Below are 27,561 nucleotides of genomic sequence, written 5' to 3' on the forward strand. Positions count from 1 at the left end.
AAAATAGGGAGCCAATTCTAGATTTAATTTTGGATTGGAGATGCTTAATGTGAGCCTGGAAGGAGAGTTTACAGTCTAACCAGACACCTAGGTATTAGTTGACATGACATGATTGGATAAGTGAAAGCCTATTAACCAATCCAACCCTCCCAGATCCAGATCTGTAATCATTGCAAGGAAGGAATGCAGGATGCACTGTATGTTACGTTCCCCAGTTTCTGTGTTGTAGTTTGTGTATTTGTGAGTGTGTGTTTCAGGAAAATGGCTTCCTGAAATTCTCCCCAAGCAGCTGATTGGCCTGCCCCCATTGATGAGTGGAGAGCTGATCCCGCCCCCTCGTCAGGACGCAGCTGCCTTCAATTACAGACTCCTTCTGAAGCAAAATAAGCCAGTGTTCTGTTGCTCAGGGGAGATGATGGCTGAGAGAGGAGGCTGATGGCTGAGAGAGGAGGCTGATGGCTAATTCTGTGTTGGTTGTGGCTCAGAGACAGGTTTTGTTAAGTATTTTTGTAGCCGCTGATTTGAGGTATGTGTGTGCTAATAGAACTGTGTTTTTGAATCTTATTTGTTTCATTACATTTGGATAATTCTGTTTCATTTGTTCCCAGGGGGGAAGGGGAAGGCACCTAGGGAGTGCTTAGGCAAGAGGCCCGCGGGCATACATAACCCGTAGTATTCACTGTCTATGCACACTAGGTAAGACCTGGGCGGACCACCCCCTGTATTTTGGTTATTGCACCAGGTGGTGCTAGTTAGGTAAGTAGTGGGCAGGCAGGTAAGGTAGGAGAGGGGGCTTTGATATTTACTTTCTTTGCTTTGGTTCTGTCCAGCCCCTTTTCCCCAAATTTACCGTGTGATGGAATAAATTCCCTGTAAATGGTAATTCTCTGCCTTTGTCATCCTTACTCGCACCTACAGTCCCATACCTCTTTCACTGCAAGGGGAGTTGAGTTGTAGCAGGGTGTTCCGTTCCCTCTTCCTAGAGGCTTGCGTAACACTATCAGAACTGAGCCAGATGTTGGTTTGTCATATGACAGGGAGCACAAGACTGGGTCTTGTTCATTAGGCACCAAACAGAATAAAACTGACGTAAACAAGAAGCGACTACCTGGACTTATCTGATAGGAAATGCTAATTTCCTGTTTTCCGTCGCGTGCTCTTATGAACACGACCCTGGCCAACCAAAACGTTGTCCTCTGGCACGGCTCAATAGCAAATGTTCCCACATACAAACACTTCAGAGGATTAATGTCCAACCCATGTTCAAAATGGTCATTCCAAACACATCTAAGTCCATGCACATAAGTTTTACTCAGAAAACTGGGAAGTGGAGTCCTTCTGTAACCAAACTTATTTCCTGATTTTACTGGACAACACAAATGTATTGAATATGCTACTGCAATGCCCGCTGGAAGACATTTGTAGATTACCTATGATGCCCACGGAGGAAAATGGTTGAAGTCAATTCAACTCACTACATTGCACTTGTGATTGAAATAATTCACTCAGGATCTTCATGTGAAAGAAAGCAACTGTCAGTTCACAGAAAGAGGTCCACTGTCATATCAGTTCACGTGTGTGTGTTTGATCTTACCTGAGAAAGAGGACTTGGTGATGGGTGGTTGTTGGTTACACATAGGGGACCGCCTGTTAAAGGTAGCCACAGAGAAATAAGGGTTTGATCAGGGATGTCTGACTCTCTCTGTCTCACACCCCCTCTCTCTCACTCATACATTTTAGCAATACACTACAATGAATATACTCACTTGTTTGAGGCTCTGTCTTGTTGCAAGTTGGTTAGTGCAGCAAAGTTATTCCGTACCGTTCTCAAACTAGCCAGTACCTACACGGGGTGGGGTACAGCGGAACACATCAGACACTGTGACATCATGTCAACAGCAATAATGTCCTTCATTTATAAACAATTTCTAAGTGTACCAAAAACATGTTGGCCTCCGACATTATCTGAAGCAACTTGTACTGAGGTAAGAGTCAGGTCCCAAAAAATTATAAAGGTTTACCCAGCAGGCAAAACTTGCTATATGGTTTAATGATGTTATTTTAACCAGTTTTGCCCACTGGGGCAAAAGTGAAAGTGGAGCACATGGGCACTGACCTGTGCAAATGGTGTGACTATCAAGTCGTCGCCATGGCTGTAAGAGAGGAAGAGGAGGAGGAAGAGGAAGATGGTGTATTTACAATGTGAAAGCATACACATCCCGGTCCTCCTATCTCATTGGAAAAAGAAATGTGAGGAAAATCAAATTCATGTTAAGATATCACATGCATTTGTCAACACAGATTAACCATATACGGAGATAGAAAAAATATATATACAATATACACTTACCTGGACAGTTTATTAGGTACACCACCCCGTTCACAAAAATGAATTGCTCCTACAGGCAGTGAGTCACGTGGCCGTGGCTTGTTATATAAAGCAGGCAGACAGGTATCGAGGTATTCAGTTACTGTTAGATTGAACGTTAGAATGGGCAAAACGAGTGACCTGTGTGACTTTGAGTGTGGTATGATCGTCGGTGTCAGGCGCGCCGGATCCAGTAATTCAGAAACGGCCGCCCTCCTGGACTTTTCACGTACAACATTGTCTAGGGTTTACTGATAATGGTGCGACAAACAAAAAACATCCAGTCAGCTCGTTGATGAGAGGTCGAAGGAGAATGACAAGAATCGTGCAAGCCAACAGGCGGGCCGCAACAGACAGATAACGGCGTAGTACAACAGTGGTGTGCAGAGCGACATTTCAGAACGCACAACTCGTCAATCCTTGTCATGGACGGGCTATTGCAGCAGACGACCACACCAGGTTCTACTCCTATCAGCTAAAAACAAGAAGAAGCGTCTCCAGTGGGCACGCGATCACCAACACTGGAAAGTTGAGGAGTAGAAAAACATCTCCTGATCTCATAACTCTCGGTTCCTGTCGCATCATGCTCAGTCAGGATTTGGCGTAAGTAACATCAGTCTATGGACCCATCCTGCCTGGTGTCAACGGTACAGGCTGGTGTACTGGTGTGTGGAATGTTTTACTGGAACACGTTAGGTCCCTTGATACCAATTGAGTAACAAAGGTTTCCAACACTTTGTAGTGTAATGCGTGCCCTGAAGAATTCAGGCTGTTCTGGAGGCAAGATGGGTGTACCTAATAACCTGGCCAGGATATTTATGATTTTTTAAATATATTAAATGTAGTTGTATTGTATTGGAATATAGGGTTTGTCTGTGTGACAAGGCACAGCAAGGCAGGGGGAAAAGCACACTGTGTCAAACAAAGATTCAAATCATGAGTTTAATGAAAGTAGTCATCCTTTTGCACCAGTGAATGCAGAAGTATCAGATGTGTGGGGAAAGAGCGAGCAGGACGGTTGATGCAGCCTGAATGCAGACATCTTGACTTAGGTGTTCTGTTGCTGTGCCATCATGTGCCGATACATATAGGTGTGTTTGAAGCACAATCAACTATGAAATAAAATAAGGCTTGGCCCCTTTTTTCTCAATTTCTGCCTGAATGACGTGCCCGAAGTAAACTGCCTGTTGCTCAGGCCCTGAAGCCAGGATATGCATATAATTGGTACCATTAGAAATAAAACACTTTTACGTTTGTAGAAATGTTAAAATAATGTAGGAGAATATAACACAATAGATATGGTAGGAGAAAATCCAAGAAACACCAACCAGAATTTCTTTTTTGAGAGAGACCATGCTCTTACAATGGCAAGTATAAGGGCACACTCAATTATAGCTCCCAGGATGCAATTCCTATGGCTTCCACAGGGTTTCAGAAGTCTATGTTCAAGGTTTCAGGCTTGTAACTTCCAAAACGAATAAGAAACATCCGTTTTAGTACAGGGACACAGTCTTGGAAATTCGTGTTTGCGCGCACTATGAAGAAAGGACGCACCTGCAAAAATCGGTTTCCTATTGAACATAGTTCTTTCCGTAAGAAATATTATAGTTTGATTACATTTTAGGGTATCTGAGAAGTAAATAGAAACGTATTTTGACTTGTTGAAACAACGTTTTTCGGATTCCTTTCTCTGCATGTTGAACGAGTGGATTACTCAAATCGATGGCGCCAACTAAACAGACTTTTTGGGATATAAAGAAGGATTTTATCTAACAAAACAACACTACATGTTATAGCTGGGACCCTTTGGATGACAAATCAGAGGAAGATTTTCAAAAAGTAAGTGAATATTTATTCGCTATTTGTGAATTTATGAAACCTGTGCCGGAGGAAAAATATTTTTATATGGGGCACTGTCCTCAAACAATCGCATGGCATGCTTTCGCTGTAATAGCTACTGTAAATTGGACAGTGCAGTTAGACTAACAAGAATCTAAGCTTTCAACCGATATAAGACACTTGTATGTACCTAAATGTTTAATATTTATAATTTTTATGATTATTTATTTGAATTGTGCGCCCTCCAGTTTCATCAGAAGTTGTCCCGCTATACCCTTTTGCACTGAATCTATCTGTTAATGACCTTACTTTTAAATTCCTCAATCCATGTGTTACAAAACCGATTAACTAGCCTATTAATATTGTTGCACTCGCTAAGTCTAGGGGTCTTAGGCATTAGTTAACTGGTCTGTAACCCTCCATATAATAACACGTTTTATTAGCTGGAGTGTTAGTTGGAGAGATCTTGCCAGAGTTTCGGCACTTGTCCCATTCTGTTGTTGACAACTACTGACTGTCTGTCCATATGGAGGAGCTGTGAAACTCTTAGGCAATGAAGGACGTGTACTCTCCCAAAGGTCAGGTCTAAATACATCCGCTGACAGAGAGACAAGGACAGTTACAGCCGCTAAGAAAGCTATTCTCTCTCACAGTCATTGCTTTCTATGGCCTCATCTGTCTCCCTCCATGTTGCTACTCCCTCGCTTTCTACTGTATCTCTTCCACTCTGTCACTATTCCCCCAAGTTTTTCTACCCACTGTTGGTGTCCACAATGGATATCTTAGTACCCTTCTCTCTCATTCCTATTGGTTTCTGTTTAACACAACCGGGGCTCTATTTGAACAAACCTAACTCAATGGTAAATCTTAGCACTGTCAGTAGCGCAGAAGGTTCGGGGGTGTGTCAGGAATATTTTTGCTATTTTCACAACCAGAATTATGGGCGCAGTAGGTGGCGATGGCGAGAAAGGGCTGGATTTTGAAGAATAAATAAGTTGAAGATGTGTAGAGGCTTGACCCCTCGCTGGCCAATTAGAACGTGCTCCATGGCTAAATATGTGGTTGCTTCAGGTTGTGTATTTACAGTCTTTTATATATTGCATGAAATGTTAGTCCGTTATAACGCAGTTTGTTAAATATTGCCTACAGAAACAAAATGTAGGCCTATCCTATATTTGCTAAATATGTTGAACATGTTTATGAACAGTAATTGCATGGCTTCAATATCGAAATATATTGTAAACATAGCATTTGCACTGATTTAGGCCTACTGTAAAATGCATTATGTCTGAGCCACGGACAAGCCAAACGTTGTCGATAAGTAGGATTACATTCACTATTGATGAGACTTAAAAAGACAGTGAATAAATTGTATCAAATTCTAATAAAACAAAACAACCACTTGTTTTAAACAGGCTATGTCTAAATACAGTTACAGGAACCATAATTGCTCCCAGTGGGCGTATAATACGTAAGACTATGGAAGGTTTTACACACATCCAAACTTTCACAGGAGCTGGAAAAAGATCCAATATAAAGAGAAAGGAGAAATGTCCACTCACTGCTACTGCTCCCAAACATATATATATATATATATATATATATATACATACATACATATATATATATATATATATATATATATATATATATATATATAGTTATAGCTTTCCATCGGCATTGATATGGCCCGTAGTGACTGGAGTGAAAACAAACTGTAGTTCAAAGTAAACAAACAAACACATGCTTTTTTTTTTGTTGCTGTTTTTGTTCCCCCTTTTCCTCAGCAAGTTCGATCTTGTCTCATCACTGCAACTCGGCGGCGAAGGTCGAGTCATGCGTCCTCCGAAACATGACTCGCCAAACTACGCTTCTTAACCTCTCTTGGTTAGGGGGCAGTATTTTGAATGAATGAGGTGCCCAATGTAAACTGCCTGTTACTCAGGCCCAGAAGCTAGGATATGCATATGCATGGTAGTAATGGATAGAAAACACTCTAAAGTTTACAAAACTGTTAAAATAATGTCTGTGAGTATAACAGAACTGATATGGCAGGCAAAAACCTGAGGAAAATCCATCCAGGAAGTGGGATATTTTTGATGTGGGTACTTTTCAATTGAATGCCTATACAGTATGTAATGGGATAGGACCCAGATTTCAGTTCCTATTGCTTCCACTAGATGTCAACAGTCTTTAGAAATTGTTTCAGGCTTGTATTCTGAAAAATGAGGAAGAATGAGACCATTTTCTAACTGGACTGTAGAATGAACCAGAGCTGTTTTGAGCGCGTGACCGATTGCGCGCCATTCGTTGTTTTTCCTTTCTATTGAAGACGCTATTGTCCGGTTGAAATATTATCGATTATTTAGACAATAGACAACCTGAGGATTAATTATAAACATCGTTTGACATGTTTTGATGAACTTTACCGGTACTATTAGGATGTATTCTTCTGCATGTCGTGACCGCCTTTGAGCCAGTGGATTACTGAACAAAACGCGCCAACAAAACAGAGTTTTTGGGACATAAAGAGGGACTTTATCGAACAAAATAAACATTTATTGTGTAGCTGGGACTCTTGGGACTGCAACCATATGAAGATCATCAAAGGTAAGTGATTAATTTTATCGCTATTTCTGACTTTTATAATTCATTTACTTGGTTGTAAAATGTTTGTATGCTTTGGTATGCATGGTATGCTTTCGCCGTAAAGCCTTTTTGAAATCTGACGCAGTGGCTGGATTAACAAGACATTAATCTTTAAGCCGATGTATAACACTTGTATTTTTATGAATGTTTAATTTTACTATTTCTGTATTTTGAATTTGGCGCTCTGCAATTTCACCGAATGTTGGCCAGGTGGGACGCGGCCCATAAGAAGTTTTAACACCCATCCGCTTAACCCGGATGCCAGCCGCACCAGTGTGTTGGAGGAAACACTGTTTAACTGACGACCGGGGTCAGCCTGCAAGCGCCCGGCCCACCACAAGGAATCACTAGAGTGCGATGAGCCATGTAAAGCCTCATCGGCCAAAACCTCCCCTAACCCGGACGACGCTGGGCAAAGCCAAGTCCTATGGGACTCCCAATCACAGCCGGTTGTGATACAGCCCGGGCTCGAACCTACAAGTGGATTCAGCACCACAGACATCGATCGGAATTCCCGCGATTTGACAGGTCCAACAGAGGAAAGTGGAAAATGCATTCTTTGACAAAATGATAAATGGAAAACAATAAGCAGTTTTTTTAATAACTTGATGTTCCGACACAGGCTTCTTACAGTCACTGACACCTTTTATGCAATGGGCATAATGAGTCCAAACGTTTCAGAGAAGCTGGACAGAAATAATGTCCGATATGAATAAAAAAGGGGAACGTTTGTTGACTGTTTTCTGCTTGTGATATTTTCAGAAAACATTGGTGATTTACATATGGCTACTGTGTGGGTGTCCGATGTAAAAATGAATTCCGTAACCAACTGAGTAACCGCTAAGACCAGCTTTTGGTCGGTCTTAAACATCCCTAGTTGCGCTGTCTGAAATTGGCATATTGGCGCATGTTTTTAAGGACACACCTCAAAAATAGAGCCCTCAATCTCTCAACTATCTGTTCTATCCTAATACTTCTCTCCCTGCCTCTTTCTTTCTCAGCTCTTTCAGTTTCTAACCCTCTGTGCCAAGTTCTTTCACTCTCTATCCTTTGCTCTCTCCCCTCAGTAGCTCCTGACTGTCTCTTGATTGCCCCAGAAGTGGCGTCAGAGTTACTTGGGTTTGTTTCATGGGAGAACCAATCGATTTCCCCAAATGTGTCTTTGGCCTTGGACATATTGACCCTTGCTTAGAGAATGAGGATAGTTGAGACTAGCATAGTTGTATTACTTACTGCTGTGTGGAGCTAAAGTTTGAGTTTAGCTAGAGTTTTGGCCTAAAAGGTTATTCATTGACTCGTATGAGCATTTTAATTAAGACTTGTTTACAGTTAAGTTTCTGCAGATATTACAGATTTTTTTAAACAAAAACTTTGAGCAAATTGTTCAACAACAACGGATGAGAAGGATGAATCTTCCCCCGCCACAAGTTTCTCAACTTCAAGTGTGGTGCATAGAATCCCCTCTACTTACAAATTAAAACAGAAACAAAACAAGTGTAACTTTTATAAAGCTTAGCACTTCATTAAGAAACAAATGAATGGTTGGCCAAGTACTTGTTCAGTTAAGCATGTGTTAAGCTGCAATGCATTGAATTGGAAGTGGATTCCCATAACACAGAATGCATGCATTCTCTCACTAATACAATGAAACAGTCCCATGCATGGATACCAGTGTACTCAGAGGAACCACACACAGTGGAGGAGTCGGGTGGCAGCTTCTCGGTAGCTACTCCAGGAAGGAGTGCTCTTAAGCGGGCATTAGTGCAGGGAGAAGCAGAGTAGGGCAAGGGAGAGAGGGGTAGGAGGCATAAGCTCATTTCCAATAGACAGAGGGACCAGTGTCTTTCAGTCCTGGAGATCTAGACAGGGTGTGCAGGTTTTTATTCTAGCCCTTCACTAATACATCTGATTCAACAGTGCTCGAACAACCCCGGAGGGCCCAAGGACCAGGACTAAACAGCACTGCCTCAGAAGGTCCCTCCCAAAGGAAACACACCCTCTTCGATAGTCATTGGGTTCGCTGAAGAACAGTCCCATTTCACGAATGTTTTTTGTCGCTCGTGGTCTCATATTGGCTTCTGAGGTTTGCAGTCTGTTGAGTGTGTGTGTGTGTCTGAGTGTGTGTATATGTGTGCAGGCGCAAGTTATGGCTAGTTAACTGAGCGCCCTATCACAACTGACACACAGAAAGGTCGACGTACCATGGGAAGCGTAGTGCCACTCTCACGCGCCGCTATCAGACATGGCTAGTATGGAATGTGCTACAAATAAAGCTGGCTAAACTTAGCTCCCCTGACGCTCTTGACTCCCGTACTGCAAATTAAATATCACTATCAAAGTGTTCATTCAGCATAAAAGTATGTTTTTCCCCCTTAAACAGGAATTGTTCGTAAGTATTGCAAAAGAAGTTGAAAGTAGCCTGGATGTAGTAGCCAGACTGTTCAAGCAATCGACAAGGATAGATCATTTTCAACAATGGCGAATTGGCTATGAAGCAACAACACACTGGCAACGGGCTATGTTGAAAGTGCCGAATCACTTTTAGGTCGTCCATCCTCAACTCCTTCAGGCCGCTGGAGACATATCAGTTACATGTTATGATGGCATCACCTGACAGCGCTCCTCCTTCCCTTTCTGCATATCGGGTGGGATTATAGTGGAAGCTCATGACAGAGCTCCCATGGGCCTTTGCATTATGCATAAAGGGGGTGTCGAGTTACGGTGAGTGAGCAAACGAGCCTCCTCCGAGACAAATTAAAACCCCTTTGAAGACCGTTGCTCATTTTGTAGAAAAGCCACAGTCACCTTCTCAATTTCAGTTTGTCTTGCAGATTGTATCGTCATTCATTCATTTGTGCTCATCACAATTGTAGTTTTGGTTCTGATAATGTAATGGCTTTAGATTTACTGTAACATGTAGCCCCATCTGCTGACAGACTGATGACTACACTTTCCACTTTTGTGGATGTTTGTCAGAATAAAACAGAGTTTAACATCTGTAGGTATCTTGCATCTTAATGTATTTATAAGAATTCTGAATAAATGAACGAATGAATGTCCTGTGTACAAAAGCATCAAAACGCCTAGCTCTGGTACAGGGCGTTAGTGCGCCTTTCTCAACTACTTAGTAGAATAGTTGAGAAAGGCGCACTGGACCAGAGCTACCAAACGCCTACTATTACAACGACTTCAACTCTGTTTAAATGAGGAAATGGAGAAAGTGGTAAACAAATGATCAGGATGGGGTTGGAGTAGGGGGAAGTTTCTAACACTGCTTCTTTACATGCCATGCAGTCTTCGTAAAACAAAGATGAAGCATCACACATGTTAGATGAGACAACAATGTTCTGAGACCCAGAGACTAGGCCTAATCTCGAGTCGAAACCCATAAACCAGACTTTGATCCATCCCTTCATGCCATGTCATTGGGATGTTCCATTGCAATTTTCCACAGGGGTGGAAAGATCTACCAGAGTGCACCACTAGGGAAGGATTTGGGGGGTGAGGTTTTAATGCCCAGAATACTAAACCATGTCTATAACTCTCTAAACCGTCAGCCTCTCTCTGGCTGTGATTGTCAATCAAATTTAGGGAGACAAATTTCCTGAATTCTCATTCAATCTGGTAATTTTTATTTTTTATTTTTATTTTTACCATTCTGCACATTAAAGATGAGGATGTATTGGATACACGTGCGTCTAACGTGGTTGGTCTGTGATGTGAGGTGTGAGCAGCAAGGCAGAGACAGGCACAGCATTCGTCCGTAACAGCATGGTCAGCGCGTGCTGTTAGTGTGTGTGGTGGGGGCTAACACTTTAGCAGACGCCTCCGTCATAAGGCCTTCATAACACTGTCATAACATGACAAAACATGACATAATGATACCGTCATTAAACAAGCCTTTGACGTGGCAGACGAGCCACGACAGCTCTCCTCTTATAAAAACTGAGCTTTTGCCGTTGTCACCAAAACAACGTTGCATTGGAAAGCTAGCAAACTAGCTAGCCGGCTAGCTTTGTTTTTCCCAAACCGGTTCTTGGGGACCCCAAGCTATTTTACACATTTTTTCAGCTATAACACTAGCACACCTGAATCAGATATGTTTTTTTCTTGAATAGACCAAAAATGTGCAACAGCTGGGGTCCTTGACAAACAGGCTGGGTAACATTGGGATTACATAGCTAGTTTTCCTAAACAACAGTTTGTGTTACGACTGTCAATAGTCAGGTGTCAAAAATGAACATGGTACTGATTGTGTCATAACCATGGCAGTGCATTGGCCTTTATGAAGAAGGGGTGAAACTAAGTGTTAGCGACTGGAGTTCGTCCGCAGGGCCTCACTTACTTTCCACTAATGACGGGCTCAGACCGTCGCGAGGTCAGGCCTGGCCTCTGCAGGTGGTTATTCCTATCGATAAGAACACAAAATGGAGGACACTGAGCGAGTCAGTTTTGTTGTGTCATTCAGGGTCTCTGTCTTGCGTCATTTCAACATCTTTTGCCCAGTTTAGCCTGCTGGGAGGTCAGATAGTCTGATGAGTGACTTTCTGTCCAGATGGTCTTAAATAAGGTCAGTATGACACCAGCGGAGTTAGACCTCGGTGCAACAGAGGAGTCAGGAAGACGGAGCATAGTTTGTACTCTGTCACCTTTCACAAAGAGGATGCAGTGACATAAATAGCCAATGTGCATCCTCATATGGAATGAACTGAGAAACAGAAGGCAACATTGAGAGCAGCACTGTGGAAGGTTAAGACAAACATGTAGGATACATATATTTAGACACAAGCAAGGATGACCTCAGTCCACTGTCTGTCTCTCAACAGAGAGAGGACAACATGACTTCAGTCCACTGTCTGTCTCTCAACAGAGAGAGGACAACATGACTTCAGTCCACTGTCTGTCTCTCAACAGAGAGAGGACAACATGACTTCAGTCCACTGTCTGTCTCTCAACAGAGAGAGGACAACATGACTTCAGTCTACTGTTCGATCCTCCTGATGGAAGGACAACATCCTGGTATGTACTTATAGGGCATTAAAGATAGGGCAGATGAATGGGGGGGGAGGAGAGAGAGAGAGAGAGAGAGAGAGAGAGAGAGAGAAGAAGAGATGGAATTGAGGATTCAGTGTTTCCCCTATATTCATAGCTGAAAAAAATCCTAGGGGAAAAACTGGAGGATCCCATTGTATGTGGAGCGACAGAAGGACAGGGGTTGGCAACCCTGGTTCTGAGTGCCTCCGGTACTGCAGGATTGCGTTCTAACCAGGCACCACACCTGTCTCTACTAATTACCTCACCAACTGAGAAAATCCATTAATTGATCAATTTAATTGGATACATTTCACCAACATGGTATTCCATGTCTAAAGCAAAACTTTAGGTACCTCCAGCACACCAGGACCAGAGTTGCTAACTCCCCTGCTCCAGGGGCTCCACAGTTTCTCAATGTAATTTCCCATAAGAAACCCACTGATTCAAGAGGAGTGACTGAGTCAAAAGTATATTATAGCTATGTTTACACAGTCAGACCAATTCTGATATTTTATTTACCACTAATTAGTCTTTTGACCAAGCAGATCAACTATTTTGCCAGTCAATTGGGCCAAATATCAGAATTGTGCTACCTGTGTAAACACAGTCTATGAGTCCAGAGGGCATATTCAGTGTCATTTATTGCAATGACTGATTATGTGCCGAGGTCAACAAGGTCAAAGTCATGCTGTGTAGAAGACAGAGAGAGAGCCTGGTGCCCTGGTCTGTAATGTCTGTTTAAATACCATGATGACTAGTGGGAACAGACTCATGATACTTCCTGGGAAAAGTGTCTCGTATGAGATGTACTACTTCAGATGAAAGTCGCTAGTCCAGATTACAGGCCACAAAAGTCCCATTTGGAGGATCATTATTTTTAGCCATTCAATAATAGATTCTTACACATATTTGAACTTGGGAGGGGTAAGTTTGTATTACATTTGTATGGAAAATTCAGCCACAGGTCACCTACTTGGTACATATTGGCGGGCCGATGAGTGATTTACTATCGAGGCAGCTGAATAACAGGCTCATTACTTCTGGGTAGTTTAGTAGTGAATATTTTCCAATACTTTCGACCTGACCTGATCTCAACAAACTCTCTGGGAGACAAAATGGAACATAACATTCAAGTCATGTTTAGGTGGCACCAAATCCACCTTCGCTTTCAATTTAAAATTTCATATCGATCATTTCATTTAGTTTCAATCACTGTTAAAGACCACTCTTTGACTTACCATAACATAACACAATGTATATTCTCCTGATGGAAACACATGCTTGTTTTAACATCTTTAGAACAATTGTTCAGATTAGGGATGTCAATGGTTAGTTCGTTAGCTCATTAGCTAGCCAAAATAAATTCGCCAGGTAAGATGATCAGTTTAATGGTTATAATGTGTATTATTAGAGAAAGTCACAATCAACAATGGTTTAGAAAGGGAGAAGAAGTACAAGAGATATGTAAGATTTGCGCTCACATGTCACTGGCGATGGAGGAGTTTCTGGACATGGACTTGGGTGACAGGTCGTAGTCCGAGTCCGAGCGATATAGGAAGGACTCTCTCCGCTGACTGTGGACAAAGTTGGCCTGCAGGATGAGCCCTGACCCTGGACTGGCCATGGGGTCCAGGGGGCTGCGTCCCGATGATGTGCCATTGTCCACATCGAAGCTACGGAGAGACAGACAGATTAAATGTTAGAAGAGAGGTGTTCACATTCACAGTCCAAAAATATGCTTTTGCTCAATAGCGTTGGAAGATGTACCCATTTTTGCCCAATGAGGTCATTTATGGACAGTATTTCTGGAGAGCACCCCCAGAGGTAAAAGTTCCTTATTGAACCACGTGAGTATAGTCTCGGTAGATCTACCTGACTATATCCTCTGTAGAACTACCTGACTATATCCTCTGTAGAACTACCTGACTATATCCTCTGTAGAACTACCTGACTATATCCTCTGTAGAACTACCTGACTATATCCTCTGTAGAACTACCTGACTATATCCTCTGTAGAACTACCTGACTATATCCTCTGTAGAACTACCTGACTATATCCTCTGTAGAACTACCTGACTATATCCTCTGTAGAACTACCTGACTATATCCTCTGTAGAACTACCTGACTATATGACTATATCCTCTGGAGAACTACCTGAGTATAGTCTCTGTAGAACTACCTGACTATATCTTCTGTAGAACTACCTGAGTATAGTCTCTGTAGAACTACCTGACTATATCCTTTGTAGAACTACCTGACTATATCCTCTGTAGAACTACCTGACTATAGCTGTAGAACTACCTGACTATATCCTCTGTAGAACTACCTGACTATATCCTCTGTAGAACTACCTGACTATATTGACATTTACATTTTAGTCATTTAGCAGACGCTCTTATCCAGAGCAACTTACAGTAGTACTCAGGTAGATCTACAGAGACTATACTCAGGTAGTTCTACAGAGGATATAGTCAGGTAGTTCTACAGAGGATATAGTCAGGTAGTTCTATAGAGGATCAAGTCAGGTAGTTCTACAGAGGATACAATCAGGTAGTTCTACAGAGGATATAGTCAGGTAGTTCTACAGAGAATATAGTCCTCTGTAGAACTACCTGACTATATCCTCTGTAGAACTACCTGACTATATCCTCTGTAGAACTACCTGAGTATAGTCTCTGTAGAACTACCTGACTATATCCTCTGTAGAACTACTTGAGTATAGTCTCTGTAGAACTACCTGACTATATCCTCTGTAGAACTACCTGACTATATCCTCTGTAGAACTACCTGACTATATCCTCTGGAGAACTACCTGCATATATCCTCTGTAGAACTACCTGCGTATAGTCTCTGTAGAACTACCTGCGTATAGTCTCTGTAGAACTACCTGCGTATAGTCTCTGTAGAACTACCTGCGTATAGTCTCTGTAGAACTACCTGCGTATATCCTCTGTAGAACTACCTGCGTATAGTCTCTGTAGAACTACCTGCGTATATCCTCTGTAGAACTACCTGCGTATAGTCTCTGTAGAACTACCTGCGTTTAGTCTCTGTAGAACTACCTGCGTTTAGTCTCTGTAGAACTACCTGCGTATATCCTCTGTAGAACTACCTGCGTATATCCTCTGTAGAACTACCTGCGTATATCCTCTGTAGAACTACCTGCGTATAGTCTCTGTAGAACTACCTGACTATATCCTCTGTAGAACTACCTGACTATATCCTCTGTAGAACTACCTGAGTATATCCTCTGTAGAACTACCTGCGTATAGTCTCTGTAGAACTACCTGACTATATCCTCTGTAGAACTACCTGCGTATATACTCTGTAGAACTACCTGCGTATAGTCTCTGTAGAACTACCTGCGTATAGTCTCTGTAGAACTACCTGCGTATAGTCTCTGTAGAACTACCTGACTATATCCTCTGTAGAACTACCTGACTATATCCTCTGTAGAACTACCTGACTATATCCTCTGTAGAACTACCTGAGTATATCCTCTGTAGAACTACCTGCATATATCCTCTGTAGAACTACCTGCGTATAGTCTCTGTAGAACTACCTGCGTATAGTCTCTGTAGAACTACCTAAGTATAGTCTCTGTAGAACTACCTGCGTATAGTCTCTGTAGAACTACCTGAGTATAGTCTATATAGAACTGCGTTGTGATAATATGCAACACAGGTCAGGAAACTGACTATAGGAGACTAGCGTGTAGATGTGGAATCTCCAGACACATAGACACAGGTGAGTTAACTAGCACAGCTAATTAGGCTGGTCAGTCAAGCTACAATGATGTCGTTGTCCTCCTGCTCCAATTAAGAATGGAATTCACCCATGTTCCCTAAGTTAGCGTCTGCCACAGTGGCAGCACAAGGAGGGGGGAACCTGGAGAAAGCCTGCACACACACACACACACAATAGACAGATGCATGCATGCAAACACGCTCACACAAACACAGACGTACAGACACACACAGGATCACACACACAAGGGATTCCCCAGTGTGACATTGGGACCACACCAGGTCCCCTACCTACATCATCATCGGCCTTATCTGTTTAAAGACTCTCCCTGAAGACAATTCAGCCGAAGTGGGCCACCTCACAAGGAGGCCTGGGGTATGATGAGAGCTGGCTGTATTCATGCTTCCGATTGTCCTCTGTCTCTACTCTATCCAGTACGTCAGTCTTTGTGTGACTCACAGGGCTATTAGGGATTATGAATGTCTACGCCATCATGATCCAGTTCTTCCATTGCATTGAAAAGTGTAACAGTGACTTCTCCTGTGTCTTGCTTCGTATCCATGTCTCAGTGTTCTTCATTTCTCATAGTTAGGAATGTTTTACCAAATCTTTATGAAACTCGGAATTAGGAGTGCCGACAACTTTAGGCACGGACTGTCCAAAAGTACAGTAGCCCTGTCTAAAAGTGATCAATGAGTAGAAATGCCAATCTCAGTTATAGAAATCTATAGCGCTTACATGTACACAGTCAATTTCCTGTAAATCCACCTTCATGATAATAATAATGGTGTCAGTGAGGAACTACAGTCCTCTTCATTAGAACCAGACATCTTCATGATAATAATAATGGTGTCAGTGAGGAACTACAGTCCTCTTCATTAGAACCAGACATCTTCATGATAATAATAATGGTGTCAGTGTGGAACTACAGTCCTCTTCATTAGAACCAGACATCTTCATGATAATAATAATGGTGTCAGTGAGGAACTACAGTCCTCTTCGTTAGAACCAGACATCTTCATGATAATAATAATGGTGTCAGTGTGGAACTACAGTCCTCTTCATTAGAACCAGACATTTTCATGATAATAATAATAATGGTGTCAGTGAGGAACTACAGTCCTCTTCATTAGAACCAGACATCTTCATGATAATAATAATGGTGTCAGTGAGGAACTACAGTCCTCTTCGTTAGAACCAGACATCTTCATGATAATAATAATGGTGTCAGTGAGGAACTACAGTCCTCTTCATTAGAACCAGACATCTTCATGATAATAATAATGGTGTCAGTGAGGAACTACAGTCCTCTTCGTTAGAACCAGACATCTTCATGATAATAATAATGGTGTCAGTGAGGAACTACAGTCCTCTTCATTAGAACCAGACATCTTCATGATAATAATAATGGTGTCAGTGAGGAACTACAGTCCTCTTCATTAGAACCAGACATCTTCATGATAATAATAATAATGGTGTCAGTGTGGAACTACAGTCCTCTTCATTAGAACCAGACATCTTCATGATAATAATAATGGTGTCAGTGAGGAACTACAGTCCTCTTCATTAGAACCAGACATCTTCAGGACATCACAAAGGGAGGATGCCAGAAGAAAAAGGCCATGGAAAGAATCATAGTTTAAGTTCACTGTGTTCTCTGGAAGCAGATAATGAACAATTATTTTTTGATTCCTCTCCTAAAAAGGAGAAGAGGAGCCGGTCCTGCTGACAAAATAAGAACACCTTGACAAGAGAACACCATCATTCAAGGTGTATTTATCTTTTACTTCTCTTTTCAACTTGTGGAACCTTGTGTTTTGGCTCCGGGAGTGAAAAATGTGCCAGTGCTGCAACCATCTCTCTGAGGCCAAGGATATAATTCTGAACTCTCATTTCTCACTTTGTTTTTCTGGTTCAGTACTTTTTCTTCTCGTTTTAAATGCATTTTATTTTAAAGAGGCTATACAGAACTTTTCCTATAGTGGTGCTCAAGCCAAAAGGGGTCATCTGAATGGACAGAAATAGTGTCAATAAATTACCTAATTGGGCAGAAAAGGACACATCTCACCAAAGTGTATTTCTAACCAAAGAAATGCAGAGTAAGTACTGATGTCCTGACACTAGTCAAAACTACCCATCTACTCATTCCTACCCTGGCTGTACAGATGTAGGATCTTAACTTGATCACCATGTTGCAGGAGAACTTTCCTGCAATGCAGGACATTTAAAACGTGTAGTGTATTTGATGGTTAAAAAGGCTTCTGAAGTTTGTAATTGTATTTTCCTGCTGTAGCAAACTGGCTCAAATGAAGATCCAACATCTGTGCATACCCTTGGAACTTTCAGTCAGAGAGACAAAGAGTCCTATTCCCCACATACTCTACTGCTGACTGAAGAGTCCTATTCCCCACATACTCTACTGCTGACTGAAGAGTCCTATTCCCCACATACTCTACTGCTGACTGAAGAGTCCTATTCCCCACATACTCTACTGCTGACTGAAGAGTCCTATTCCCCACATACTCTACTGCTGACTGAAGAGTCCTTTGTGTGTGAGAAACCTATTCAGTGGGCCTCTAAGACCTTTTCCCTAGCAACACACACACACACACACACACACACACACACACACACACACACACACACACACGCTTTGAGAATTACAGTAGTGCCGGCCTGCACTCTGCTCAAAGGGCAGCCAGGTAGCAAATGATCCGTCATCTCCTGAACTCCATGTGACACCCCACTACGTCCAATACTCAGCCCAGACACCTCTCCCAATACTCAGCCCAGGGACCTCTACACACCCCACTACGTCCAATACTCAGCCCAGACACCTCTCCCAATACAGAGCCCAGACACCTCTCCCAATACTCAGCCCAGACACCTCTCCCAATACTCAGCCCAGACACCTCTCCCAATACAGAGCCCAGACACCTCTCCCAATACTCAGCCCAGACACCTCTCCCAATACTCAGCCCAGACACCTCTCCCAATACTCAGCCCAGACACCTCTCCCAATACTCAGCCCAGACACCTCTCCCAATACTCAGCCCAGACACCTGTCCACACAACAGCACAGACACCCATCTATGAAACCATAACATACTGTATAGGATCCATCTATTAACATCTATGAAACCATAACATACTGTATAGGATCCATCTATTAACATCTATGAAACCATAACATACTGTATAGGATCCATCTATTAACATCTATGAAACCATAACATACTGTATAGGATCCATCTATTAACATCTATGAAACCATAACATACTGTATAGGATCCATCTATTAACATCTATGAAACCATGACATACTGTATAGGATCCATCTATTAACATCTATGAAACCATAACATACTGTATAGGATCCATCTATTAACATCTATGAAACCATAACATACTGTATAGGATCCATCTATTAACATCTATGAAACCATAACATACTGTATAGGATCCATCTATTAACATCTATGAAACCATGACATACTGTATAGGATCCATCTATTAACATCTATGAAACCATAACATACTGTATAGGATCCATCTATTAACATCTATGAAACCATAACATACTGTATAGGATCCATCTATTAACATCTATGAAACCATAACATACTGTATAGGATCCATCTATTAACATCTATGAAACCATAACATACTGTATAGGATCCATCTATTAACATCTATGAAACCATAACATACTGTATAGGATCCATCTATTAACATCTATGAAACCATAACATACTGTATAGGATCCATCTATTAACATCTATGAAACCATAACATACTGTATAGGATCCATCTATTAACATCTATGAAACCATAACATACTGTATAGGATCCATCTATTAACATCTATGAAACCATAACATACTGTATAGGATCCATCTATTAACATCTATGAAACCATAACATACTGTATAGGATCCATCTATTAACATCTATGAAACCATAACATACTGTATAGGATCCATCTATTAACATCTATGAAACCATAACATACTGTATAGGATCCATCTATTAACATCTATGAAACCATAACATACTGTATAGGATCCATCTATTAACATCTATGAAACCATAACATAATGGAAATAGGATCCATCTATTAACCTGCGTAACTTCTCTGTCCAAGTCATCATATCTACAGCACAACTGTAGCTTGGACTGTGTGTTTATGCTGTTCTACATTTATGGCTTAGCTAACTAGAACAGAACCCTGAAACCTACGGTTGAACACTGACCAGAACCCAACAAATGATTCCCCTTCATTTGGCGCCAATAACCTGAAAATCAGTCCCAGTCTAAACAACCTCAGTCCAGAGGTTTAGCAGAGGGTATTGTGATACTTCCCTGGGGGAAGCATGAGGTAGAGAAAGAGCTCAAAGTGCAATGTCTCAGTATCTGTGTGTGTGTGTGTGTGTGTGTGTGTGTGTGTGTGTGTGTGTGTGCACCTGTTTGTGTGTGCAGGCTTGCTTGAGTGTGTGAGTTTTCTAGGAGAAGATTTGTATGTTTTTAAAGAGGTAATCCTACAAGCTTTTAATGTCTCAGTGTTGCAGTCATATCACACAAGCTTCTCCCACAGGACGGCCGGAAAGGAGACAATAGGAAAGGTGAATCAGTTTGACCGGTTGTAATATGCCCATTTACAGCAGTGGTTACCAACCAGCCGAGTGACTGGTCTATCTTCATTCCTAGTCCATCACCAAGCATTTCAGTAGAAATGTCAATGATAAAGGCTTGCACTCCTTTTTCATGTTCATGCATTTGATAGGCAAAGTGTTCCCATTTTGAACCATTTCATTTGTCTGAAAAGACCGGGGGAGATCTGTGGCTAAATTAAGTGCACCTACTGCGCTGGCCAATCGGATAGCTCAAATCTCCGTAGCTATAGCTTCCACGAACCCGGCCACAGCAAAGTTTGATACTAGCCTACGTGAGATTTCAGAACTTTTAAAACCATGACCAGAGAGAGACTGTCAAAGAACAGAGCAAAGAGCTGCGGTTTGTATGAGTGAGTTCATGTCTAAGTTTTTATTCAACACTGTCAACACTGCTTTTATTCAACACTATTACAAAACATAAATTGCGCTTCTCCCTACTTCCACTCGCACTGCAGCTGCAATGAATGAGTAGCCAAGTGTATCGATAGCCCTGCATTTCTATTATTATTAGCAGCTCGTAGTGTCTATTTTAATATCTAGGAATACTTAACTTTCTCTGGTCATAGGAACAACATGAATTTGTGCATGAGGCAGATGCGGTGAGTTTCGCCATCAGGTGGAAGACGGTGTCCCCTCTCTCTGGTCAGTCTCACAGGAGGAAAGGAAGGAGAGAGCAGGGACCATGAGAGGCGGACCCTCTGCTGCTCGCTTCCTCCCTCCGTTGAGACTAATGCCGTGTTCAAAGCAACTGGGAAATCGGAAATCTCTGACTTCCGACTTCAGTGCGTTCAAGACAACTGCCATTTTTGAACGGTCACCCAACTTGGAATTCCAAGTCGGAAACTTTGGCATCTTTCTAGAGCTCAGACTTTCCAACCTGAAGATCACTGACGCCATGATTTGACACTGTTTTTTCCCCCCAGAGTTCCCAGTTGCTTCCAAAGCACCATGACCATCCCATGCAGGTAGCCTACCATCAGTCCAGTAAAATAAAATAACAATTATTTGCAAATGATTTGAACTTATGCTCAGCTGTACCTCACAAGTGCTATACCAACTGATGTATTTTGTTATCAAAGCTAGAGTTTTAAAATATAATATGGTCTGAGAAGAACAATAACGGCAGGCCAGGCATATAGTCAATATGCTGTGATAATGTATTAGACCAGGCATATAGTCAATATGCTGTGATAATGTATTAGACCAGGCATATAGTCAATATGCTGTGATAATGTATCAGGCCAGGCATATAGTCAATATGCTGTGATAATGTATCAGGCCAGGCATATAGTCAATATGCTGTGATAATGTATTAGGTCAGGCATATAGTCAATATGCTGTGATAATGTATCAGGCCAGGCATATAGTCAATATGCTGTGATAATGTATTAGGTCAGGCATATAGTCAATATGCTGTGATAATGTATTAGGTCAGGCATATAGTCAATATGCTGTGATAATGTATTAGGCCTACTGCACAAACCTCATTTCTACAGAAATGTTTTTGTTAGGTTAATGTTAAGTTTTTTTAAAAGGCGCACAATGCAGAAATCGCTCCGCCATTTCTTGGTTGCAAAAATGTAAATAGGTCACCTAATTTCAATTTATGTGAACTAACAAGCAAGTATAGTGTAGAGAATCATTGTACCATCTAAACCGCTGTCAAATATCTTTCCATAACCAAAAATATTGCATTTTTAGCTGTTTGAAGCTGGTGTACAAAACCGAAAGTAAAAGACGCAAAAACAAAACTTAAAAACAGGACGCATAGAAATAGCGCACATAGAATAGATAGGTTCTTAGACTTGCTTTCGATGCGAATGACAGATCTATAACTCACATTTCTATGTGAATTTGGTCAGTTCGCCCAAAAAGTGACATATTGCAGCTTTAAGTCATGTAAAATAATCATCTGAGCGGTAGAGCTATGCTTACTTTTTGACTGAGAAAGTCATCTTGACTCATAAAATGGTTGGTGTCCACTGATTTAGAGTAATACAATGGCTTTCCTTGTAATACTATGGATGTCAGAGCCGTCTTTTACCTTCCGCTGAGGCTAGATGATATGACGATGCAAGTGTGTGTGCACATGCGTATGTCCGTGTTGTTCTGTGCCTGTGGTCCCATGGGGCCCTGTCCCTTGTGTGTCTGTGTTAGTGTGGCAGGTGCTGACGCACGGCTGCGACCCGGGGCCCTCAGGGGACACAGAGATAACAGAGCAGAGGATGGCCCAACCATTCAGCTTGAGCAGCGACGTGATGTCGATGTGACACAGAAGGAGTTATTCATGAAAGGGATGGAGACACACTGAGGTAGTGGAGAGAGAGAGAGAAAGGGACAGAAAAAAAGTGAGGATAAGAAAGGAAAGAGAAGATTGGGAGAGGAAATGAGAAACAGAGTGGGAGAAGGAAAAATGGAGGGAGAGAGGGAAAGATTAGGGAGATGTACAAGGACAGAAAGAAGGAGGGAGGAAGGGGGAGAAGGGGTGGACTGAGAGTCAGGAAGAGAATGAAAGAGAAGACAGGGAGAGGAAGGGAGAGAATGAGAGAAGACAGGGATAGAATGAGAGAGAATGAGAGAGAAGACATGGAGAGGGAGAGACAGAGAGAGACGGAGAGAATGAGAGAGAAGACAGGGAGAGGAAGGGAGAGAATGAGAGCGAAGACATGGAGGGGGGAGACAGAGAGAGACGGAGAGAATGAGAGAAAAGACACAGAGTGGGAGAATGAGAGAGAGACAAGGAGAGGGAGAATGAGAGAGAGAGACAGGGAAAGGGAGCGTGAGAATGAGAGAGAGACAGGGAGAGACAGCGAGAGAATGAGAGAGAGACAGGGAGAGGGAGGGAGAGAATGAGAGAGAGACAGGGAGGTGGAGGGAGAGAATGAGAGAGAGACAGGGAGGTGGAGGGAGAGAATGAGAGAGAGACAGGGAGATGGAGGGAGAGAATGATAGAGAGACAGGGAGAGGGAGGGAGAGAATGAGAGAGAGAGACAGAGGGAGGGGGAGAATGAGAGAGAGACAGGGAGAGGGAGGGAGAGAATGAGAGAGAGACAGGGAGAGGGAGGGAGAGAATGGAGAGAGAGAGAGAGAGGGAGAGGGAGGGGAGAATGGAGAGAGGAGAGACAGGGAGAGAATGAGAGAGAGACGGAGAGAATGAGAGAGAGACAGGGAGAGAATGAGAGAGAATGAGAGATAAGACATGGAGAGGAAGGGAGAGAATGAGAGATAAGACATGGAGAGGAAGGGAGAGAATGAGAGAAGACAGGGAGAGAATGAGAGATAAGACATGGAGAGGAAGGGAGAGAATGAGAGAAGACAGGGAGAGAATGAGAGATAAGACATGGAGAGGAAGGGAGAGAATGAGAGAGAGAGAGGGAGAGGGAGGGGAGAATGAGAGAGAGACAGGGAGAGAATGAGAGAGAGACAGGGAGAGAATGAGAGAGAGACAGGGAGAGAATGAGAGAGAATGAGAGAGAACAGGGAGAGAATGAGAGAGAAGACAGAGAGAGAATTAGAGAGACGACAGGGAGAGAATGAGAGAGAATGAGAGATAAGACATGGAGAGGAAGGGAGAGAATGAGAGATAAGACATGGAGAGGAAGGGAGAGAATGAGAGATAAGACATGGAGAGGAAGGGAGAGAATGAGAGAAGACAGGGAGAGAATGAGAGATAAGACATGGAGAGGAAGGGAGAGAATGAGAGAAGACATGGAGAGAATGAGAGAGAAGACAGGGTGAGGAAGGGAGGAAAGGGAAAGAATGAGAGAAGACAGGGAGAGGGAGGGGGAAAATGAGAGAGTGACAGGGAGAGGGAGTGAGAGAATGAGAGCGAGACAGGGAGATGGAGGGAGAGAATGAGAGAGAGACAGGGAGATGAGGGAGAGAATGAGAGCGAGACAGGGAGATGGAGGGAGAGAATGAGAGAGAGACAGGGAGAGGGAGGGAGAGAATGAGAGAGAGACAGGGAGATGAGGGAGAGAATGAGAGAGAGACAGGGAGATGGAGGGAGAGAATGAGAGAGAGACAGGGAGAGGGAGTGAGAGAATGAGAGCGAGACAGGGAGATGGAGGGAGAGAATGAGAGAGAGACAGGGAGATGAGGGAGAGAATGAGAGCGAGACAGGGAGATGGAGGGAGAGAATGAGAGAGAGACAGGGAGAGGGAGGGAGAGAATGAGAGAGAGACAGGGAGATGAGGGAGAGAATGAGAGAGAGACAGGGAGATGGAGGGAGAGAATGAGAGAGAGACAGGGAGAGGGAGTGAGAGAATGAGAGCGAGACAGGGAGATGGAGGGAGAGAATGAGAGAGAGACAGGGAGAGAATGAGAGAGAGACAGGGAGAGGGAGGGGAGAATGAGAGAGAGACAGGGAGAGAATGAGAGAGAGACAGGGAGAGGGAGGGGAGAATGAGAGAGAGACAGGGAGAGACAGGGAGAGAATGAGAGAGAGACAGGGAGAGAGGGAGAGAGAAGACAGACAGAAGGCGGAGAGAATGAGAGAGAAGACAGGGAGAGAGGGAGAGAGAAGACAGACAGAAGGCGGAGAGAATGAGAGAGAAGACAGGGAGAGAAAGAGAGAAGACAGGGTGAGGAAGGGAGAGAATGAGAGGGAGGGGAGAATGAGAGCGAGACAGGGAGAGAATGAGAGAGAGACAGGGAGAGGGAGGGGAGAATGAGAGCGAGACAGGGAGAGACTGGGAGAGACTGGGAGAGACAGGGAGAGACAGGGAGAGAATGAGAGAGAGACAGGGAGAGAATGAGAGAGAGACAGGGAGAGACAGGGAGAGAATGAGAGAGAGACAGGGAGAGAATGAGAGAGAGACAGGGAGAGAATGAGAGAGAGACAGGGAGAGAGGGAGAGAATGAGAGAGAGACAGGGAGAGACAGGGAGAGAATGAGAGAGAGACAGGGAGAGAATGAGAGAGACAGGGAGAGGGAGGGAGGTGCCACCCTTGGCCCACTTTTTCAGAGATCATCTCTAGCTTGAGCACCAATGAGAAGAGAGCTCTTCAAACACACAAGGAAGCATGCACGTACACACAGACACACAGACACACACACACACACACACACACACTGCCTGAAGAGGTGCCTGCACTGTTTCAAAGGACTTTGGAGAAACCAGTGCAGGGTATTCTATATCGGTGGTCACATTGCAGTTGCTTGACCCCACTACCATATTTATCACACATATGTCATATGTAATGTTTACTACTGCATATATGGTTGCTCTAACTGTGGCTGTAGGAGAGTCTATAGAGGCTGAGGGTGTCCAACAATGTATACCGTAATAAAGACAGGACAGGGGAGCAGCTGTCTGTTAGACAGGACAGGAAAAACTGTCTGTTAGACAGTACAGGGGAGCAGCTGTCTGTTAGACAGGACAGGAAAAACTGTCTGTTAGACAGGACAAGAGAGCAGCTGTCTGCTAGACAGGACAGGAAAGGAGAGCAGCTGTCTGCTAGACAGGACAGGAAAGGAGAGCAGCTGTCTGTTAGACAGGACAGGAAAGGAGAGCAGCTGTCTGCTAGACAGGACAGGAAAGGAGAGCAGCTGTCTGTTAGACAGGACAGGAAAGGAGAGCAGCTGTCTGTTAGACAGTACAGGGGAGCAGCTGTCTGTTAGACAGGACAGGAAAAACTGTCTGTTAGACAGGACAAGAGAGCAGCTGTCTGCTAGACAGGACAGGAAAGGAGAGCAGCTGTCTGCTAGACAGGACAGGAAAGGAGAGCAGCTGTCTGTTAGACAGGACAGGAAAGGAGAGCAGCTGTCTGCTAGACAGGACAGGAAAGGAGAGCAGCTGTCTGTTAGACAGGACAGGAAAGGAGAGCAGCTGTCTGTTAGACAGGACAGGAAAGGAGAGCAGCTGTCTGTTAGACAGGACAGGAAAGGAGAGCAGCTGTCTGTTAGACAGGACAGGAAAGGAGAGCAGCTGTCTGTTAGACAGGACAGGACAGGAGAGCAGCTGTCTGTTAGACAGGACAGGAGAGCAGCTGTCTGTTAGACAGGACAGGACAGGAGAGCAGCTGTCTGTTAGACAGGACAGGACAGGAGAGCAGCTGTCTGCTAGACAGGACAGGAAAGGAGAGCAGCTGTCTGTTAGACAGGACAGGAAAGGAGAGCAGCTGTCTGTTAGACAGGACAGGAAAGGAGAGCAGCTGTCTGCTAGACAGGACAGGAAAGGAGAGCAGCTGTCTGCTAGACAGGACAGGAAAGGAGAGCAGCTGTCTGTTAGACAGGACAGGAAAGGAGAGCAGCTGTCTGTTAGACAGGACAGGAAAGGAGAGCAGCTGTCTGTTAGACAGGACAGGAGAGCAGCTGTCTGTTAGACAGGACAGGACAGGAGAGCAGCTGTCTGCTAGACAGGACAGGAAAGGAGAGCAGCTGTCTGTTAGACAGGACAGGAAAGGAGAGCAGCTGTCTGTTAGACAGGACAGGACAGGAGAGCAGCTGTCTGTTAGACAGGACAGGAAAGGAGAGCAGCTGTCTGCTAGACAGGACAGGAAAGGAGAGCAGCTGTCTGCTAGACAGGACAGGAAAGGAGAGCAGCTGTCTGTTAGACAGGACAGGAGAGCAGCTGTCTGTTAGACAGGACAGGAGAGCAGCTGTCTGTTAGACAGGACAGGAAAGGAGAGCAGCTGTCTGCTAGACAGGACAGGAAAGGAGAGCAGCTGTCTGCTAGACAGGACAGGAAAGGAGAGCAGCTGTCTGTTAGACAGGACAGGAGAGCAGCTGTCTGTTAGACAGGACAGGAGAGCAGCTGTCTGTTAGACAGGACAGGAGAGCAGCTGTCTGTTAGACAGGACAGGACAAGAGAGAACATTTTAAACACATTATAGGTCACCATGCATTTCTACAGTCTCTTTAGACCGGCAGTATGTAACTCTCTCCGAACGTATCCTTTCGGCTTGGTGGCTGTTGGCGGTGTCCCGCCTGAACAACAACCAAGCTATGGGAAACACTGCTACATCCTAAGGTCACCTGTCTATGTAATGTGGGTTGAGGATCACTGTGCTTTGGGGACGACTGCATGGCGCTTGTTCTTTTCCAACTAGAAGGATCCTTGATCACATGTGCTTTTTCCCCACTGTTCTCCTGGCACTATGAAATCTGACTCGAGAGCCACTGTGGAGCAACTGACGTTACGCACGTAGATGCATGCGTGCACAAGTACACACACGTGAGCGCATACACGCACACGCACGCAAACACACACCCACAAACACACACACACACCCACACACACACACACT

At 43.5% G+C, this 27,561-nt stretch overlaps 1 protein-coding gene across 7 annotated transcripts in view; it reads right to left on the reverse strand.

Moving 5' to 3' along the window:
* LOC106571288 (3',5'-cyclic-AMP phosphodiesterase 4D) overlaps positions 1 to 27,561 on the reverse strand; it is a 383,631-nt gene that overhangs the window by 47,567 nt on the left and 308,503 nt on the right. For 5 of the 7 annotated variants that reach the window (XM_014144187.3, XM_014144236.3, XM_014144263.3 and 2 more), the window contains 5 exons: positions 13,372 to 13,563; positions 11,202 to 11,264; positions 2,117 to 2,153; positions 1,767 to 1,843; positions 1,595 to 1,647 (listed from right to left, as the gene is read on the reverse strand). In XM_014144187.3, the coding sequence (XP_013999662.1) occupies positions 1,595 to 1,647; positions 1,767 to 1,843; positions 2,117 to 2,153; positions 11,202 to 11,264; positions 13,372 to 13,563 (422 nt within the window). The remainder of the gene's footprint in view (positions 1 to 1,594; positions 1,648 to 1,766; positions 1,844 to 2,116; positions 2,154 to 11,201; positions 11,265 to 13,371; positions 13,564 to 27,561) is intronic. The other 2 variants (XM_014144196.3, XM_045693567.2) reach the window with 1 other exon arrangement.

The sequence above is a fragment of the Salmo salar genome, chromosome 01, assembly GCF_965601325.2.
Source record: "Salmo salar chromosome 01, fSalSal1, whole genome shotgun sequence".
NCBI classification, from domain to species: domain Eukaryota; kingdom Metazoa; phylum Chordata; class Actinopteri; order Salmoniformes; family Salmonidae; genus Salmo; species Salmo salar.